The 20487-nt window shown below is 35.7% G+C and overlaps 1 protein-coding gene across 25 annotated transcripts in view; it reads left to right on the forward strand.

The window, feature by feature from the left end:
* The window catches only part of SORBS2 (sorbin and SH3 domain containing 2), a 344555-nt gene that overhangs the window by 241593 nt on the left and 82475 nt on the right, over window positions 1-20487 (forward strand). For 15 of the 25 annotated variants that reach the window (XM_044225573.1, XM_044225576.1, XM_044225572.1 and 12 more), the window contains 4 exons: window positions 7311-7360; window positions 12200-12292; window positions 17826-17852; window positions 18095-18219. The exons of 1 other annotated variant lie outside the window; for it this stretch is intronic. In XM_044225573.1, coding sequence (XP_044081508.1) covers window positions 7351-7360; window positions 12200-12292; window positions 17826-17852; window positions 18095-18219 — 255 coding nt within the window. In that variant the 5' untranslated portion in view covers window positions 7311-7350. Of the gene's footprint in view, window positions 1-7310; window positions 7361-12199; window positions 12293-17825; window positions 17853-18094; window positions 18220-19150; window positions 19672-20487 lie in introns of those variants that run through there. 9 more of the 25 variants (XM_044225584.1, XM_044225582.1, XM_044225585.1 and 6 more) reach the window with 6 other exon arrangements.

The raw sequence follows: 20487 nt of genomic DNA on the forward strand, positions 1-20487 counted from the left end.
TATGTGTCTGTTTTATGCCAATACCATACTGTTTTGATTAATATAGCTTTGTAATATAGTTTGAAATCAGGGCATGTGATGCCTCCAGCTTTGTTCTTTCTCGAGATTGTTTTGGCTGTTTGGGATCTATTGTGGTTCCATATAAATTTTGAGATTTTTGTTCCATTTCTGTGAAACACATAATTGGAATTTTGATAATGATTGCACTGAATCTGTAGGTTGTCTTAGGTAGTCCGAACATTTTAACAACATTAATTCTTCCAATCCATAAGCATGGTATATCTTTCACTTTGGGGGGTCTTCATCCATTTCTTTAATCATTGTGTGATAGTTAACAGTGTACAGATTTTTCATCTCCTTGGTTAAATTTATTCCTAGGTAATTTTTCTTTATTTTCTTTTTTTTTTTTAATTATTCATTTATTTTAGAGAGAGTGCATGAGAGGGAGAGGCAGGGAAAGAGAAAGAGGCTTGATTTCATAACCCTGAGGTCACTACCAGAGCTGAAACAGAGCTGGACACTTAACTGACTGTGCCACCAAAACGCCCCAAAGATTTTACTTATTTATATATTTTAGAGAGAGAGAAAGAACATGTGTGCATACATATGCATAAGCGGGGTTGGAGGGCAGAGGGAGAGACAGAATCTCAAGCAGACCCCACGCTAAGCATGGAGCCCATCTCGGGTCTCAATCTCACAACCCCGAGAGCATGACCTGACCTGAAATCGAGAGTTGGATGGTCAACTGACATTTACCCAGGTGCCCCTCTAGGTATTATTTCCTTTTTGATGCAATTACAAATGGGATTGTTTTTTCAATTTCTGTCTCTGATATTTCATTATTAATGTATGGAAATACACTGATTTCTGCATATTGATTTTGAAACCTGAAATTTTACTGAATTTGTTTATTAATTCTAACATTTGGTGGAATTTGGTGGAATTTTTAGGGTTTCCTATGTATAATATCTTGTTATCCTCAAATAGAGACAGTTTTACTTCTTCCAAATTAGAAAAAAAATAAATGATTCTTTTCAAAGATCAAAGATTTGTTGCTCAAATAGAAATAATGGTACTCTACAATGGTAGAAAAAAGGGGAGATACTTTCACTTAAGAAACTAAACAGAAATGGCTGTCATCAGGATGTTATCACTGCAATTTGTCACACAATTCTTTGTGTGACATTTTATGGACATCTCTTTCCTCCAGCTGTCACCCTTGGGCTCTAAGCTGTCAAAGGTAATGAAAATGGATTTATAAGAAGCTAATTGTCACAACCTTTAAGTGTTACTTTCCCTTAGGTGCACTAGCGATAACTTAGCTGGGCTAGGAGACAAGTGTTTGATTCAACTATTTTTTAGGTCTCTCTCCTCTTATTCACTACAATGTGGGAAAAAGAAAATCACAATTAAAAGAAGGCTCTATTTAAGGAAGGAAGAAAAGTTGCCTAGAAAGCAGAATTCTTTTTTCAATTCCAACATGTTGCTAAGTTGGGGAGGGGGTAATTAGGAGATGGGACAATCTGCACAAATCAATCTCGCAAACCATAGATGCTCACTTTAATTTAAAGCAATAAAATAATGTCCTAGGTGTTTTCAGGAAGTCTAGATTGTTTTCTTAAGACTCAATCAAAGACAAAAGGGATGCCTCAACCTACTTGAAGTACTGGTGAATGAGAATGATGCCGATTTGAGTGCAAGGGGGAAGGGAATAGGTTTGATCCTGCTGCTGTTGCTACCGTTGAAGGGGCTGATAATTACATTGGTGTAAATCATTTGGATGACTGGGAATACGCAGAATTGGACTTCGAATCCAGGTTTACCTGACTCCACGACCTTCCCTTCCAACACCAGTCAGTTCACCTGTAGCATGTGTTCCTATATTCTATTAATTCCTCACATGTCTCTTGATAATGTGCCTGACTCATCAGATCCCCATTAGGAATCTGCTTTTTTTTTTTTTTTCCCAATTAAGATCCCATTTGGCTTTTGATTTACATAATAGAAGTCAGTGGAATTTTTCCAGTACTTTTGAACAAATGACTTTGTTTTAGAAAAAATCTGATACATCTCTGAGTATTTAGGTGTATCATTAATCATTCTTAATATAAAATTTAAAGATACCATGAAGGTAGGATACTAGAGTAATATTAAATCACATGACCACTTATTTTGAAAACAAGTTATTTATAATTAAAGAAGAGAATGAGTCATAGACTTTTAGGCTTTGAAATAGCTTCAGAAAGAAAATTATTTACCAGGTGATTGAGTTTTTCTATCCAGTATGATCTTTTTTTTTTTTTTAAAGATTTCAATTATTTATTTGAGAGGGAGAGAGGGAGAAAGAGAGATTGAGAAGAGGAGTATAAGAGCAGGGGGAGGAAGAAGCAGACTCCTTCTGAGCAGGGAACCCAAACAAGGCTGGATCCCAGGGTCCTGAGATCATAACCTGAGTCCCAAGACACTGAGATCATGACCTGAGCCGAAGGCAGATGCTCAATCCACTGAGCCACCCAGGCATCCTAACCAGTATGGTCTTTAGGAAAAATCTGTTAAGTATGTGACTAGCTTTCTTTGTAAAGTCTCAAAGGGAAAATTGCTAATTTCCATGTTAAACATGCTTTGTTCTTCAGGAAATTCTTTCAGGTATCAGGAAATTTGGTATAAAAGAATGTTTTGATTAAATTCAGTTAAAGAATTGGTATATTCTTATAAAAATAATCAATGGCCTCATGTTCTTTGTTCTTCACTATTCACAGTCATGATTTATCTTTATTCCTAGAAATGATACTGAACATATTCTGATGCCAGCATTCATGTATAAATGTGGTAGATAATTTGGCTCCTGAATAATAAGGACCCAACTTCAGGCACCGTTAGCTCAGGAATGTTGGGAGGAATTTTGAGTTCTTACGTGAAGGCTGAGCATGGACAGCCATGTCCTCACCATGAACTATGAGGACATGAACCAACCACTCGGAGGCATCTGAGGAGTCTCTGAGTCGGTGTCATAAACCAGTTGTCATCAATTCAGAGAAACCATTCAGAAAAGTGGTTGAGGTAGATTTGTATGTTTCTAAATTCAGGGACTATAAAGGACAAAATCACCTACTTGGGTTATTTCCCGTGAAAATTGTCAAAAAGCATATTGACAGAAAAGATAAATGTAATCAACCTAAAATAAGTCATTTGATTGTAACTGAACAGTAAAATAATTTGGCACTTATGAGTACCTCTAATCCTACCACTGTTAGGGAGAACGAGACAGAGACAGAGAGATACACATTGACCACTCAGTAATTATTCCAGAAAGAATGGTTCACATGATCCATTCCAAAGTAAATTCAGGTTAAGATCCTATGCATAACCTCAACAGGCATCATTTTTATTCTTGTGTCTAAACCATGTCTCTAAAAAAATCTAACATCCTTCAAATGTTTTCCTACCACCTAGATCGTGTTTCCTTTCTTCTAAGCAATATGTGAACTGTGAATAGATCAATTTCAAAATAACCCTAGCAATTACTGGATTAAAATTATTCTATGGAAAATCTTTTGGGCAGCTTCTCACATTGGCTGAGCTAAAACTTCATCCTATGGTTTTATAGATGGTCTTGTTGCTTGAATTAGAGTCTACAAAAATAAAATGACTTACACAGAATTCTTGGCCAAACTTGAGGAAAGGATTCTGTCTCTGCCTCTCTTCAGAATGGGATGCCTGATAAACAAAAGAACTCAAGCAGAATTTTAAGATTACGAGCACAAAATCATGTTGGTGTCTGTGCGTGGACAATCAAACATCTTCTTAGGACCCTCATTCAAAAGTTAAACTATCTGATCTATTGTCATATGCCTGGGATAAATAAAGACTGTTCTGATCCATAAGGAAAAAAAATGGTTGTCAGATAATCAAAAGAAGTTCAAGCAGAATTAAAAGGCTACAGACACGAAGTCACGTTGTTACCTATGCACGAACAACAAATACAATGTAGTACCAAATGAAAGCTGCTCTTACACCGAAACAAACTGATCGCTATATCCAAATTAGTATATATATAAAGTTGCTTTTTACATAAGACTTGGCAAGAACTGAACTTAAGTAAATGCAGCTCCACACCACCTGCTGAAAATCATTTTGACACCAGTGCACAGAGAGTTCTTTGATCTGTGGATTATTTACTGAGGTTCAAGGTAGTCTGCGTTTTATCATCAGTTTTCATTGTCTTGGCCCTTGTTCAATCCAATTTAGGAGAATACTTGAAATACTGTTTCTTCTAGTAGCATGCAAACACTCTAGGAATTTGGTGCCTTCCTGAATAATCTATGCTTGTTCTGTAGGTACAACCTAAGACACTTTTCAAGAACAGAACAAAAGAGATTAGATTCGCTTTAGTTTAAATTGTCTAAAGAGAGTTCTCGGTTGTAGATGTGTTAATGGCTTTAGTACAAATAATGGAAATAGAATCACACATTTTTGTGACTCATCCAAGAAGACTTTCGGTTTTAGGTTCTTCTGGAAAGCTTAATCACCCTGGCCCTTCTTTTAACAACTTGGAAAATGTCTTGCCTGATTAGGAAGTTAGTCATTTCACGTTCTGACTTCTAAAACAATGAGAAGCTTAAAAACCTCACCAATTACATTTATATGTAACAGGATACATCACTTTAAAGATGAAAAGCCCAAGGGCCTCTGGCGCCTTTCTTTGTTCTGGTTAATTTTATTTTCCTTTTTGAGTGGCAGATGTTTTGTAAATATCTGCATTTGAATTCAAACAACAAATGTTGGCAGTTAGGTCTCTAGCCTAGTTTAAAAACAGTATGATTTTGTATTAGCAGGTTCTGTATTCTGGGAGTTGACCTTCCTTCTGTTCAATGTTTTCCTTAACAATCAGCATTATTCCAAGGCAAATGGGATCTCTGTCATTTAGCTTTAAAAAACCTAGGACAGTTTTAAACAAAACGTGTTCTGAAACTGAGTGATAACGTAAAATTTGGGAAATGTTCTTCCAGTCCTCATTTTCTGGAGACTGTTTATTCCTTCTTGTTTTAGCAGTTGCCTCAGACTTGGTCACAGACATCCCCTGAGGCTTTTCTTTTCTATTTATTTTATCCATTTAAGGTTAACTTATTAAGAGTTTTGCTACCGAGAGATTAAAATAAATATGTTTGATGGAGCTTTCTCAAGGCTCCTGGACTGACCACAGCCTTCTTCCCTGACTTCACTGGCATCTCTTCAATACAGGCCATGTTAAGGCTTCCAAGGAGAGTTTCCCCATGAGTTGTTACATTTTTCTGTATTTGGTGGGGGTGGGAGGGAATCATGGGCCTCTTATTTGTATGCACTGAAAAATCAGAGATAAAATTCATCCTAATAAACTTTCCTTCATTCACTTTTTTGAGAGTCAGTTGCCCTTGGGACTCCTGGATGGCTCAGTAGATTAATCGTCTGCCTTTGGCTCAGGTCATCATCCCAGGGTGCTGGGATCGAGTCCCCCATTGGGCTCGTTGCTCAGTGGGCGCCTGCTTTTCCCTCTGCTTGCTGTTCCTTCTCCTCCTCTCTCTCTCTTTCTGACAAATAAATAAGTAAAATCTTAGAAAGAAAGAAAGAAAGAAAGAAAGAAAAGAAAAGAAAAAAAGGAAGTCAATTGGCCTGTGAGGTTTTACTGTAAAATTCATGGTAACTTTTAGTAACTCAGTATAAGAGACGCCCTCTCCAGGCAAGAATGTGACACAACACAATGAGGTGACAGAAAAATACTACATAACAAAGCTATCATCTGTAACGTTTTCAGCTTATAGCTCTAAAAAATTAATTGGAGTGACTTTCATTGCTATGATTTTATCCATTCTCTATCTTCACTGCTTTAGTATTGATTGAATACCAAGGTGTTAGGAATTTAATCTGTCATTAAAAAGAAATCCTTTGCCTCTTGGTTCATAATTATGTCTCCTATCATTTAAGTGGGTCCCCCCGCCCATGCTATTATATTTCTCCATCTCTCGCCAACCCTGGGAGAGAAGATAGGTATCGTTGTACTTAGCAGGTGTTCACATTTTATCATTAAAATGTCACAGTAGTGATGAACAAAACCGGGCTTTCTTTCTATAAGAGGTGATCTTGGATTGCCATATTGAAAGGAAATGATGGATAATGAATAAAGCTGACCACATGAGGACTGGAGAAATAGTCAGAAAGGATGAGAGGGCAAGAACTCTGGCAAAGACAAGAAAGTCAGGGAGCTCATTGGGTGCACTTTCTAGAGACTGAAGGGAATTATATTTATCAAAAGTCCTTCTTGGCAGATCACGACGGATTTTTTTTTCATTTCAACCTTATCCCCACTTAACCATAATGCACAAATATTTTAAATTATCAGATGTTAGAGTGCTAATGTACATGAAAAGGAAAGTGTGGGGCTAGAGAAGTTCATGTTCATTTAGGCACAGGTCCTATTCAGAAGCAAAGGCAGGGTGATTGGGGTGAAACATCTCTTTCTGAGCTCTCATTCTTAAAGAACTTCTTCTTCCTATGACAGCATGTCCCTCCCCTTTGGTCTTAGTGTGTGGATAAGTAAGAAACTCTAAAAATGGCCCAAGACAATATGCCAGGGAAAGAACTAAGTCATCTCAGATATCATAAAATAATACATAATATCTTAAAACTTTTTTTCTACATCAAGTCACATTCCACCAACCATTTCTAATAAATTAATCTCAGTTGTTATACATCAAACACTTTATTGGGAAAAAACACTGTATCTAATCCCGAATCAGAAATGGATTTTGTAGTAACTATTTCCTGCATCTTAAGAAAAAAAATAGGTGAATCTTATCTTCCTTGACTGTTCGTTCAAAAAGTATGTTCAATACATTGACTCAGTAATACATTGAATAATGTAAGATCATGATTTCAAATAAAATAAATTAAATAATGTTACAAATTGAAGAATATAAGGTAATGACTTCAAAGTACCAGACTACCTTCCAAAAAGAGGACACTCACCAACCAATTGACCCCTTCAGGCTTAGAAAACAAAACTAATTTTTAACAAAATTCCCCTCGACATCCGTGAGTGGTCACCATTAAACAAAAACCTATGTTTATGTTTATAATCATGAACCAATAATGACTGAAGTTTAACTTGAATACAATTATAAATTTTGCCCCCCTTATTAAGCCCTGATTTAAAATAAGACTAATGATAATGTGATATTAACTCAAAGGTACACCAGAAAAAGTCAAAAACATTCTTTCATGATATTTTGTTCCACACATAGCGAACAGATTAATGCATCATTTTTTTTCTACAGGAAAACTGAAGACTTTAATAGCAAACCCTCCAAGGTCAAAATGAATACAGGTATGCTGTCTCTGTTAGTTTTAAACTCTTTAGCCTTCCTCTTTAAAAATCATCTTGGCCCCAAATCATTGTTTAGTACTCCGCTGATCTGATTAGTCTAAGTTCATTACTTAATTTCTTTGTCTTTGTACTTCAGTCCTATGGCTATCAAATGTAGAATTTTCTGTTTTGCTATCTTCTCTTACTCCCTTTTTCCATTACCATATCTTGAAATTAACTCCTACATGCCCCAGGGAAAAGTAGCATGTCATTTGATGCATACATTTGAAATTTCTCACTTAAAATAGGCTACATTCATAGGCAAATTGCTCTAGTGGAAAATATTTAAAATTCCCCTTTCTATAAACACTTTCTGTTAACAATGTTAACAGTTAGAGTACCAAAGCTTCATGTGAGATCATCTTCATTAATCTAGACATGATACACGTAAAGTTATAAGCATTATACTTTATGAATGAAAACAGTGTCTCCAACTACCTTTAACAACATTGAGGTCTCTGAATTCTGTATTATATACAATTAATTGTAACAGTGTTTGGGACACATGTTAGGTACATATGAATTTTTTTTTCCATAGTAGAAATATTTTAACATATTTTCAGCTTTCCTCCCTGTAATTGTTATATTCTCTATCAAGTAATTCTGTAAAATAACTTTCCCACTGAAATTCTGTAACCTATGTTCTAAAATATGCTATTTCCTGTCCACGAGTGATCACTGGAAAGTTGCTTCAGCCAGTTAACTCCAAGGCAAAGGAGAAAAGGTAGTTCAAGACCTTTTCTCACACCAAGCTGCCTGCCTTTATGCTGTTGCTTATTATTAGCAAAATGCCCTAAGGGAGGGTTAACAATCATTGGTGGGAACCAATATATGTAGAGACATAGTCACTTGTCTTTGTCCATGAGTCTGTGGCTGTCCCTTACCAGAAACCTACAGCAGTTGACATCAGCTGGCCCTGAAAATGCACTTATAAATGTGGAGAGGCACAGGCAAGATGAGGATATTGGACATAATAAAATATATATATAAGGAAGGCTTAGAAATCAAGAGAAATGATAGCCCTAGAAATGGACCAAGTAAAGGCACTGGGACAATTGGAAATATGGCTGGTAGACACTGGAAATGAAAGCAGAAATACTATTAGGCAAAGGGATTGAAGAAAGCAAAAAGAATAGAGAGGAACAGGTGAACAGGAGACGTCATGGTGTAAAGTCACTCCAGCAGAATGACCACAGCAGGAAATTATATTTGCTGATTGTTCTCAGGCATCTTCCCACAGATGTATGCTGAGGCTAACTTCCCAGGATCCTTCATTTTGTGGAGCGCTGATTTGCCTTTATATTATAATGTTGTTAATGACAGAGGTATAATATGTGATTATATGAAATATGCTGTATTCATTACAATGCATTCAATAATTAATCTTCCTTGTCATAGAATGCAATCCCTCATAGCAAATAGGCAAAAGGAAATTTGTACATTTGCTTAGGTCCCTGGGGTACTTGAGCCAAATTACTGCTCCAGCAGCATGAATGTAATTCTCAAAAACATGCTCTCATTAAAAGAAGTAAGCTCAGCTCTATATGGAATGCGAATTTGCATAGTTATTTTGCTTGTCTGGGTGAATTTACACATGTATATGTACATAAAATATGATATTCAAACATATGCATACAAAGTCGATTAGAAGTGACTGGAACCTTTTGTTTAAAACTCGAAAGTACTACTATAATGTTGCAATAAAAACATACAACTTTAAAATATATACATATAAATATTACTGTAGGAAGTTTATTGCTGCTCTATCTACAAAATGAAGTAGAAATTAGTTCCTAAATATCTGTACATAAAATCGGTCTTGGTTATCTACTTAACAATCACTGAAGAGATATATTACTATTTCAATGTCCATGCATCAGTCACTAACAGGTTTTGAAAAAATATTAAGTTAGCTTTTTCATTTTTAGTCAAATGCATTATAGAAGAGCCAAAGAAATGGAATTAATTTTTTCATATAAAAATACCTAAATATACAAAATAGCAATATACAAAACATGCTGTATTTCCACTCTTAGAATTTGTGAACCATTGTTTTCTAAGGAAAATCTTGGCTCTTAAAGAAAGGAAGGAGAGACAGGCATCAAATAATGCATAGTGTGTGATTTACCCATGAGTGTTTCCCAGCAGTTGGAAACAGCTCCTAGGAGGCCTACAGCGGGATGCAAAAGTGGACCACTTTGCAGGCTGGGGATGAATGTGAAGTTGAGAACAGCATCATGATTCTTTAGAATGATCTCCAGTGTGCAATACAGTATCCTCATTTTGAGATCTTAAAAAAAATGTACCTTCAAGGAATAGTAGAAATTATCAACACATAAGTAAGTAGGAACAGAATAGAATAGCAATTTCACAAAGGTCTCAACTTTTCAAGGGGAGCTCTGTATTAAACTGTTAATAAAAACTGATGCCCCATTCATTTTATGTAGGTCTGAGAATGGCTTAGAATACAGAAATTGTTTAACACAGAGATTCCTACCCTTCCTCGTTTTACAGAGCCAAGATATCTTAGTAATTTTTAGCCACACTCTCAAGCCAAAAGAAATACCTAACTGTTCTATTTATTAATTAGTAGGTGCAGACAACTTAATAAGTACTTGTTCTACCAACTGAGAAGCAATTCAAAAAAAATAATATACTCTAATAAAAAAAACCAATCATTTTATTTTATTCTTTATAACCATTAGTTACCTACTAATGGAATGTGTTTGTCTGTTGGACACACCAAAAATCTCAGATCATGGAATTTGAGCATACGTTGCCCCTCTCTCCTACTGGTCCAAAATTATTTTCAGAGGGTACTTTGCTCTTTGCCACAGTGGTCATCCAAACCCAGCTTTTCAAAGATGTGATATCATGTCAAGGAAGACAATACAATGTATTACACTGAAAATGGGAACTAGCTCAGGCTAGTGGTTCACACAGTGTCTAATAGGTATTACTGTGTTCTCTTCAAGGACATAAAACAGCCTTCCCAAACCCTTGTGAATCTCCTGATGGGGCCCAGGGTGCCTCTGTGCAATTTTGGAACAATGTGTTAACCAGTGACTCTGAATCTCCTCATTGTGGAATGTTTCTTCCTCATTCCTGCTGGTTTTCAGATGTTCAGAGTTAAAAGAACTAGAAAATAAAATTTCTCAGAGGCCAGTTTCTGCTTTCAACAGCCTTGACTACCCAGTCCTCTTAGACCATTGATAGCTGCTATCCACGACATCTTCACTGACATCACCTTTATCTGCAACGCTCCTTCCTTGTAGCTATTATTTTGTTTTTGCAGTTTGATAAAATCCCGTTGGTGCCTCTCAGGAAGATATCTTTAGTATTGTATGTTTCTACCATTTCTGCCTTTCTGTGTTTGATCTTTGATTTATTTGACTTCACGTCTGTTGCTTCAAATCATTTTTCTGTATTCATTATTGTCCTCATTAGGAAGATGTTAAACACGTATTTAAAAAATTATATTCTGATACCAGAGTCACTCTACCAGTTTTAAGTTCTACTGACCTCACTGCTTGTGATTTGACCCATAATTAATTCAAATTGCACCTCCACGCTCTCTTAAATTCCCTCACTTCCAATAAACAAAGTGGTTACTTTCCTTTCAGAAATAAAGAAAAAGGGGAAAAATGAGAATACCATGTGGCAATATATAATGATCATGTTATCATATTGGTGGTTCTATTACTTGTTTTCTTGTTCTGACTTTCAAAAAGAATTCAATTTCAGTTGTTTTCATTCTGAGGGAATGAGCAAAACTATTTATTGCACATTCCATATACAAAGGAATGTGGGAATGAAATTGGAATCTGTTCATAAATAGAACATGAACCTTCTAATTTTAGAAGACTAAACTCACATCACATTGAAATAGCTGATGCCTTTTCACTTATTTTATTTCACATTGCGATTTGCATAAAGTTTAAGTATAAGATAGATCCTCATATACATAGTATTTCAAAGTATAAAAACAATATAATTTTTTAAACATTGGTCCTTTCGATACTGTATATATCAATATTACCTTTGATTCCAAATCGGCTAATTATTTCCATAACAATAATAACTATGAGAAAATAGAGAATTTCTGTAATAATAGATGTTTCTTTATGAATCCGATATATCAAATATACCATGCTGTATAGGTTAATAACTTTTACTTCAAGAAGTGATTTCAGGGGCGCCTGTGTGGCTCAGTGGGTTAAGCCTCTGCCTTCAGCTCAGGTCATGATCCCAGGGTCCTGGGAGCCTGCTTCCCCCTCTCTCTCTGCCTGCCTCTCTGCCTACTTGTGATCTCTCTCTCTCAAAAAAATAAATCTTTTTTTTAAAAAGTGATTTCAGCTACCTTTAGGAATCATAAGTAGTTAAAATACAGTAAAACCCAAATGATGAATACAAAATATGTTACCCCATAGCTCACAACACTGAGTCAAGACAGGTTGTCCCTAACCCTAAAAGCTACTCGCACCGCTTATAAATTTAATATTAATCGAATTTCAGTGGTATAAGCAAAGCTGAGTTCTATATTTGTGTTTTCATTAAAGAAAACCTATAACATCTTAAGTATAAAATACAAGCATCTATTGGTAAGACCCCTGGTTTTCTGTTCCGTTCTGTTTGTTTTAGTTTGGGGCGGGTGTGAAATTTTCAGATGTCTTCCATGGTTACTAATCCTGACTGTCTGTCTTCCTCCTGGATGTCTGGCACCTTCCACTTGAAATGCATGACCGTGCATGTGCTTTCTCTTTTGCTGTGGCCTCTGCTGTGTCATTTTTTTGCTTTCAGATAGCGGTGGGTGTGCTCGCAAACGTGCTGCCATGTCTGTTACAATAACATCTGTGAAGAGAGTTCAGAGTTCTCCAAACCTATTGGCTGCAGGTATAATATCACTAACTCACAGAATGTCACCATCGAATGGCTTAATCTGACCTTTCTCTCTTTCCAGAGTTATCTCCTTGGGATGATGAAAGCAGCTGTAAATACCTTTCTAATGCCCGACCAGTTCTTATTTTTCTTGTCTCAAGAATAGCTCCTATCCCTTCTGTTTTTGTTCTAAAAATTAAAAGCCAAAGGAACCTGATATCTTATTTTTTAAAAAATTGTTTAAAAACTAATTAAAAAACAACAGTCACCTGCCAAAAATGTGTTGAGGAACAACTACAAATGTTAATAACTATTTAAGTGGTTTTTTTTTTCTCTCATGAGTTAAAGTAATAGAATATTTAGTTAAGATAACTCACAGGTGCTTTAGTTATTTTTTACCTAAAAACTGCTGGGGGGTGTGGTGGGGATCCATGGGGCGGCGGGCAGGAAAAGGGATTTGCAGGAAAGTGAATTGTTATTAATTCACTTCTTTGCCAAGGGTCACACAAAAAAATGGGATCAAATATTGGGTTTTGGAAAAGACCTTGTAACATCTTTTAATCTAATCTGCAAAGACCCTTCTAATGTAAATTTTTAAACATCTTGGTCCAGTAAGGAGGAGCACCTACCCACAGATATAGATAAATCTGTAGAAAGTAGTGTGACCTTTCGGCCTCCCCTGAGGTGTGTCTCTTTATGACTTACGCCAGTGGGTACAGTCTGCACTGAGAGGGGTTACTGTTACGAAGGATCAAAGTGAACCCAGCAACCCCCACCACCTGACATATAGGGATACCTTCTCGTGACTGACTGGTTGGTTGGCTGGTTGGTTAGTGGGTGTTTCCTTGTTTTTTCTTTATAATATTTGTGGGTTTGGGAAAAGTTGGAGAGAGATAGTGTTTAAATAATTTTAATCCACACTGTGCCTAGCAGTGTCTTTTACACACATAAATTTAGTAGTTAATTAATACTGAAGATGTCCTTGGGTAAAGCCCCTTTGATTCTAGGCAGCCATGTTGAGGAAAAAAACAAGCTTTCACGTGTAGAATTCCCACGCTTACTCACCACCACCTCCAGTTCACAAATGGTTAAATACCAGTCCAGGTGGTTCCATAATACAGTGCATTTTAAGAAACAAATTACATTGCAATGTGTATAGTATGGTATCATTTTGGTTAAGAAAAATCTCCCTATATGTTTGTTCGTGTGTGTATGCCCATGGGAAAATGTTAGAAAAACTCAAATGTGGATACCTGAGAAAAATGGGAATGAAGGAAGAAGAAAACAAACAAACAAACAAACAGATTAAATAAATAAATAGAATTCTAGGGCCAGCAGGTAACTGGAATGCCAAACCACAAATATCATTGACATTTCAACCAAGTAAAATTCTGTCCCAAGCTACTCGGATGTGGACCCCTTTGCATGTCCCATTTGGGAACGTGGCACTATTTCAACAATGCCAACTTGTTATGATTTACAAAAGTAACCACGAAAGAAATAACAGTAGATTGAAATAGAGATTGCCATTCTGGAGAGTCAAAACTAGCATATCAATTTCATTTCACTCAACTTAGTGGAAAAATTTTAATGCTTCCGAATCAAATAACAGAAAAGATTGAATACTGTAGGAACGTGAAATAATCTTCAGTAGTAAAAGTAGGTAATGGCTCTGGACGATTTAAACTTTTGTATCACTAGGAGTAAGATCTCTAGAGAATGAAGTCCCTTGAACTTTGTTTTTTGTTACATGAGAAATGGATCTCTTTTGTATTAATTAGACACATGAGATATGATTCCCTTTGCAAGGAAGTTTTAATTACATTTTGAAGAAAATTATATTTTCTGCCTCTTTATGTCTCTTATAGTATGTGGTAGCCTTCACAAGAACTTATTTGACACAGTGTCTTTTTGTGAATCAAAGGGGAGTTAGTAAATATTTATTACATCAGATATTATTGAAATAAAACAGCCTTTAAGCAAAAGACCACCTCCACAAAGGATTCTCAGCTTCCCTCCGTCCACCTTCGGGTCACAAAGTCAGGACGAGTCATTAATTATTTATCCCTTAAATTAGTGTGGCTTGGTCAACACTTTAGAAGTCAAGTCCCAATGGACAATTCATAGCATACCCTGATGTTTTCAACCTAAGCTAGCACCACAGCAATGACTATGGTGACCATTTTATTTTACCAAAACACTTGTCAGTCTAAAATAACACTGATTCGGTGGTACACTAAGGTGACTGAGTCCAGCCAACACCACCCATGTGTTTTATACATGGCCTCGGGAAATGTCATCTGTTTGTACCTCAAGTTTCCTTTCTTTAAAAAAGAATTATTTGTCATTTTCCTACCTCTCTGAGAACTTAATCATTTCCCAAACTCACAGGGATTTGTCATAATTCAGTAAGAGTAAATGAAGAAAATAAATAAAATGGCTTATCATAGTACTTAGAAACATAGTAGGCATTCAATTAGTTGAATTAATATGTTCAATTAATTTTTGCAAAGCATTTGAGCTCTCTAAAGAAAGGAGCTATAAGCATTAAAATCATCATTTTCAAGAAAAGTATAGTTTATAATGTATAATAGCATACCAGTTAAGAGGAATTTAAATAAAACCTCAGAGTAAAGATTACAATGTAACAGGTACCATCAACACAGCTACGTGAAAATCATAATGTTGGAATCATAAAATCAGAAAGGACCTTTGAGGCCCTCCAGCCCCATCCCCAAACTGAATCAGGAATGCTTTGCCAACTTCTGCGACAAGTGTCCACCACTTTCTGTCTGGACATGGGAAACATTCAATGTATCAGTGAAGACCACTTATAGTTTTTAATTCTCACAGACCGTATTTATATTCACAGGCAAAATAGCCAGGGAATGATAAACCTGTCCCATTTATTCATTCTTGAATTTTCAGAGAAGCAATGACCATCAACTAAGGAATACCAGAAATCAAAGCCTCTGATCCCTAGAATTTTTACGAGTGAACAAGAAACTGGGCAAAACCATTTTCACCATGAATCTGCCAAATCATTTACATGCTAGATCTGTTTTGTTTTGTTTTGAACCAATGTTCTCTTTACTCGACATGGCTCCAGGATGCTTTCTGTCACCTGCTCCAAGCCACACTTGTCCTCCCTTCCTAAGCTTTCTTGGCAGAAATTAAATGAAAGCAAGTCTATGGTGAATAGTATTCATGCGGGATGGTATTTATCTTTCAGGGCCTCTGAAGAATTATAATAAAATAGCAAATCAGGATTGGGCATATTAAATATATAAATATGTTATATATATTTATATATTATGTTCATATATATATAAATTATATAAATATATAAATGTATTGGTTAAATTGAATATAACTGGTTTATGTTAAAAAAAAAAAACATTGTACATGTGAGTATCCTTAAGAGACCACCCACTTAAAGGTAGACTTTAATCATTACGACTCATTAAAATACAGGTTCATCCTGAAGTTTTAATCCATGGCTGTTTTTTTCCCTTCTCCTTGCTCATAATTCTACACACTTGTGTCTACCATGTTAATCAGGGCTCAGTAGAGTTCATCTATATTGTTATTTTTTAATTTGAGTATAGTTTTAAAAGCTCACCATTCTTAATATGTCATATTTCCTGTAGCAAGAGGTACAGTTTCATTTGGAAATCCTGGGCCCAGTGCAGGGGGAGCGAGAAGCTTCTGGTGCTCAGAGTGACTGTCCTCTGAGTCTCACACTAAATGTTTACCCCATTGTAGTTTCCATAATCTCCCGTATGGTCACCAGTAAGAAGAAATAGAACTGCCCCCTCCACAAATTGTCAATTAAATTTATTTCAAGTGTCCTTCAAATCTGCTCAATCAATATACCTTCCCTCACTACACCACATCTGTACCCCTTCCGTGCCCAGCACATACCCACGCACCCTTCTTTATGAGCTCAGTTTATCAAACTAAGAGTGAAATAAACTCCTTATTCTTAAGCAAACAATTATAATATAAATAACAATAATTCATGCTTCTTCCCCTGTCAGTGCCTTTCCCTCAAGTCCCAAAATGTGTTCCTTGTCCACAAACAGTATGTGATGCGCAGGTGGTCAGGACATCTCTCTCCCTGAGTGCTCCAAAGCAGAATTCTAACAATTGTATTGCTACCCTTTTTGTCTTCTTTATGAAGTCCTCATCATTATTTAAGTGATAGAGAATTTCCATCACTTCTGCTTACATTAAATCTTAGAAATAGAGTCCAGTAAGCATTCTACCTATAACTCTTGAAAGTTATTTTTTACTTTGCAGTACCCATTTTATTACTCTGATTTTGAATTTATTGGAGATAAATTTTGCTAAATTAGCTATTATTATAAAGGATGAAGATTTAATAGTGTTCTCTAACTCACCTGAGCTGGAAACATGGTAATTGTACTCTGTGCGAATTCACATTTCTTTTTCTTCCTTTGATTTGGAAAGAATATCAAATATTTGATCTAAAAATCAAACTCACTTCTCAACTCATTTTTATCACTCCAAATTCATGTGTTTAGATTTCAAAATATAAGAAAGAAAAGGACGAGTCCTTTCACATGTAACATTCATGTTCTATTAGGCATTGAAATACAGCAGTTTAATCATGGTCTCAGGGATCCTGCGGGAGGAGTTCAGGATTGGACAGATCAGCCTGGATGACCGCTCAAGGTCCTTTCTAAATGTCAGGCTTTATATTTCTATGTGAAGTTGGCCATGTGGTAATAAAGAGACAAACAATGCCAACAGATTACCTCAAGTGTGCATAAGTTACGGAAGATTCTTGAATCTATAATTTGAATAAAACTAATAGTCATTGAGCCTCTTTCCAACTGCATTATCAAAAGCAATTTATTAATACCAGAACTCATTTTCCACAGCTTACCACAAGACAATGGAATATATTGTAATAACTCTTTTACATTTGAATACAAAATGACTTTAAAATGGTGGTATGGAGAAAATTCAAAGTTTGGAGTAGAGAAAGATTTGAAAATATCACATAATATGGTAGAAACAAATACACTTTCTTAAAATACAAAAATGAGTTGCAAGCTACAAAAAATCGATTGCTATCCAACACAGGAGTTGAGTATGGTCAGTAACATCAAAGCACTAGAAGCTAGGTACCTGGTGTTGATTTAATGCTTGGAGAAAATCATCACTGCTTAGATTCCTTTTGATCCTTTAATTTGGTATTTTAAAATTCACACATCCAGCTTGGGCAAAAATACGATAGAATTACATGGTTGCAATATTATTGAAGGAAAAAAAATCAGTGTTTGTCATACGTGTCAATTACATAATTACATATTCTATTTAATGAATGATATTTTCATGGAAATAAAAATAAATGCACAAACCTCCCATTTAGTACATTTGAGTTACTTTGAGGCTTAGAAATGAGATAATGTTTGCAAAAAAAAAAAAAAAGTGGATGTGGCTTTTTGCCAAATGGTCTTTACTGGATTATTCACTTCTTTTTCCCTAGTAGTAATGTCAACATTTCTTTTTCTTTTAGGGAGTGATTCTCAGTCACCAGACTCAGGTACAGAAAAGCTACTCTGAATAATCATTACATTTGTTGTGAGTTTTTCTTAACATATCCATAGTCACATCGTTGACCTCATAGTAAACTTCAATTGCATATACGGTTATGTCTATTAAACTGAATTTAATTTCTAAAAAGAAATCTTCAATTTTGAAAATAGAAATAAATTTTACCCCCTAAAAAATGTTAAAAGTGAACATAGATATTTTTGTATCCAATTTGTTTTCCCTTAATGAAAGCTTGGAGATCTTACAATGATCGAAATCAAGAGACACTGAACGGAGATGCTACATATTCCTCTCTTGCAGCAAAAGGTTTTAGAAGCGTTCGACCAAACTTACAAGAAAAAAAGTCACCAACTCAGGTAATCCTGCACACTCTTGTCTATGGTGTTATGTGAAAGCAATGTTATTAGACTGTGCCCTAGACCTTTTCTCTAGTAACAGGTGCATATTTGGATACATATTTTATCTTTAATGTTTTGGTTTTATATTTGTATCACTTGCCAACCTTATATTTACAACATAGAAGACATGTTTTAAGTTTCAAAACAGATTTTGTGGGGTTTTATTTTGAATTCAGCTCATAAAAGTAGATCACTTTCTAACATACTGTTAACCATATTTTCTAATTTTTATAAAGCTGTTAGCTGATGTTTGGATTTCAAAGTTATGAGGTCAGCAATATGTTATTTATTCAATAAACATAAATCATGCAACTGTTTATTATATTAACTAAAAGAACACTGTGTTGGAGATATTAGCAAAAATGGTGTCCCAAAGGTGGACAATGTTATTGAAACAATGTGACTAAGCATACAGTACCTATACCTCAAAGTCTAAAACTATGCATATACCTCAAGGCCTAAAAATATGCCAAGAGAACACGTGTTCAGTTTTAACATAATTTTCAAGAATATAGATGGAGACAAACTTCATAATGTATTCTCTCTAAAAACTATTTTCTCCCAGAAGGCAACTATTGATAATAAGTTAAAATGCATTCTAAACAGAATGAAAATGATCATTTAATCTAGCCAATAAAATGTTTAGAATATGAAGAAGGTACGCCATTGCTTTACTTTCTTTAAGGGTAAGGTTGACACTAGTTTCTACAATTACTAACTTTGACTTTCTCTCTGTTTTTCCTTCAACATTATTTCTCTCTCCGGACGTTTTTGGCAATCCAGGCACCCTTTCTACCACCCAGAAAAGAGAGCTCTTGTAGTTCTTTGATAACCAATCACCGAAAGTGTGACATTTTAGATCAATTAGTAACTAACACACAAACTCCCTCCTGTATAAAGTACTCTACTAACAAAAAAATGTATTCTCATGATGACTCTAACCAGACAATTGTATATTCGGAAGAATCTAACACAACTGTGTCGTATACACAAAAAATCACTAACCCACTACCAACAGCTGCCAGCACTGGTCCCCTACCAAATGCTGATATCAGCACTCCATTTGTACAAGAAGACTACACACAAGATTCTCAGACTCGAAGAATTTCTACATTGAAACTAATCCATAACCAGGATCTAGGAAGCAGTGTTCACTTTAATACTCCACAGTTCTCTCAGTCTGTGGAAGTCCCTTCATTTCTCAAAAGGCCTTGCTCACCACCCCCTAACCCAGTGCCTGAGATACACACAGCATCTCTTTCCATTCAGATAAATCCCGTTTCAGGACATGATCCTGAAAGCCACAAACAGCTACCTGAGCTTTCTCCAGAGACTACAAAGATACCTCTTCAGCAAGAGAGACAAAAATCTGCAGTTGCTGCGGCCTCCCAGTCCTCAGACTGCCGGGTGGTACATTACACTTTCCAATCTCTTCTTACAGGTGTTCTGTAGAGACCCTAACTCTTCTGGTTTGGGCTTCTTATATAACCTAATGCTTTATAGTTTCAAGCAGGAGGGGAAAGGAGAAAGAAACAATCTTCCTCATCTTTCTAGTTAAAACCCCACTAAATTCATCAATAAATTTCTAGGTACCTTTTATTTAAAAACAGTAATATATATCGATATATGTTTTATATGTATGTAGACGTGTATACACACAGATCTTTTATCCAGAAATCATGTTCCAAAATTTCTTCCTTCTAAGTATTTATTAGAAGTCAATAATGGATTGGTTACCCTTGACACTGCAAACCATTTCAGTGCTCAAAGTACTTTTAAGTTTCACAGAAATGGTTTTTTTTTTTTTTTAAGATTTTATCTATTTATTTATCTGACAGACAGAGACCACAAGTAGGCAGAGAGGCAGGCAGAGAGAGAGGAGGAAGCAGGCTCCCTGCTGAGCAGAGCGCCCGATGCGGGGCTCGATCCCAGGACCCTGAGACTATGACCCAAGCCAAAGGCAGAGGCCTTAACCCACTGAGCCACCCAGGCGCCCCTACAGAAATATTTTTATACCAGACCTCTGAGTACCTAGATTTACTTTATTTACATATACCAAGTCTCTCAAAATAATTAGCAATTATAATTTATTTTGGCAGGAAACATGTATCTTAATTCAACCAGTGCTTATTTATTCCTTTGTAGCTCAGTATTCATTTTTACTGAACCTTGATCAATTCCCACTTCTTAAGATTTATTTCAGAAAGTATATTCATCAATCTTCAA

This window comes from Neovison vison, chromosome 11 (assembly GCF_020171115.1).
Source record: "Neovison vison isolate M4711 chromosome 11, ASM_NN_V1, whole genome shotgun sequence".
Classification (NCBI taxonomy): domain Eukaryota; kingdom Metazoa; phylum Chordata; class Mammalia; order Carnivora; family Mustelidae; genus Neogale; species Neogale vison.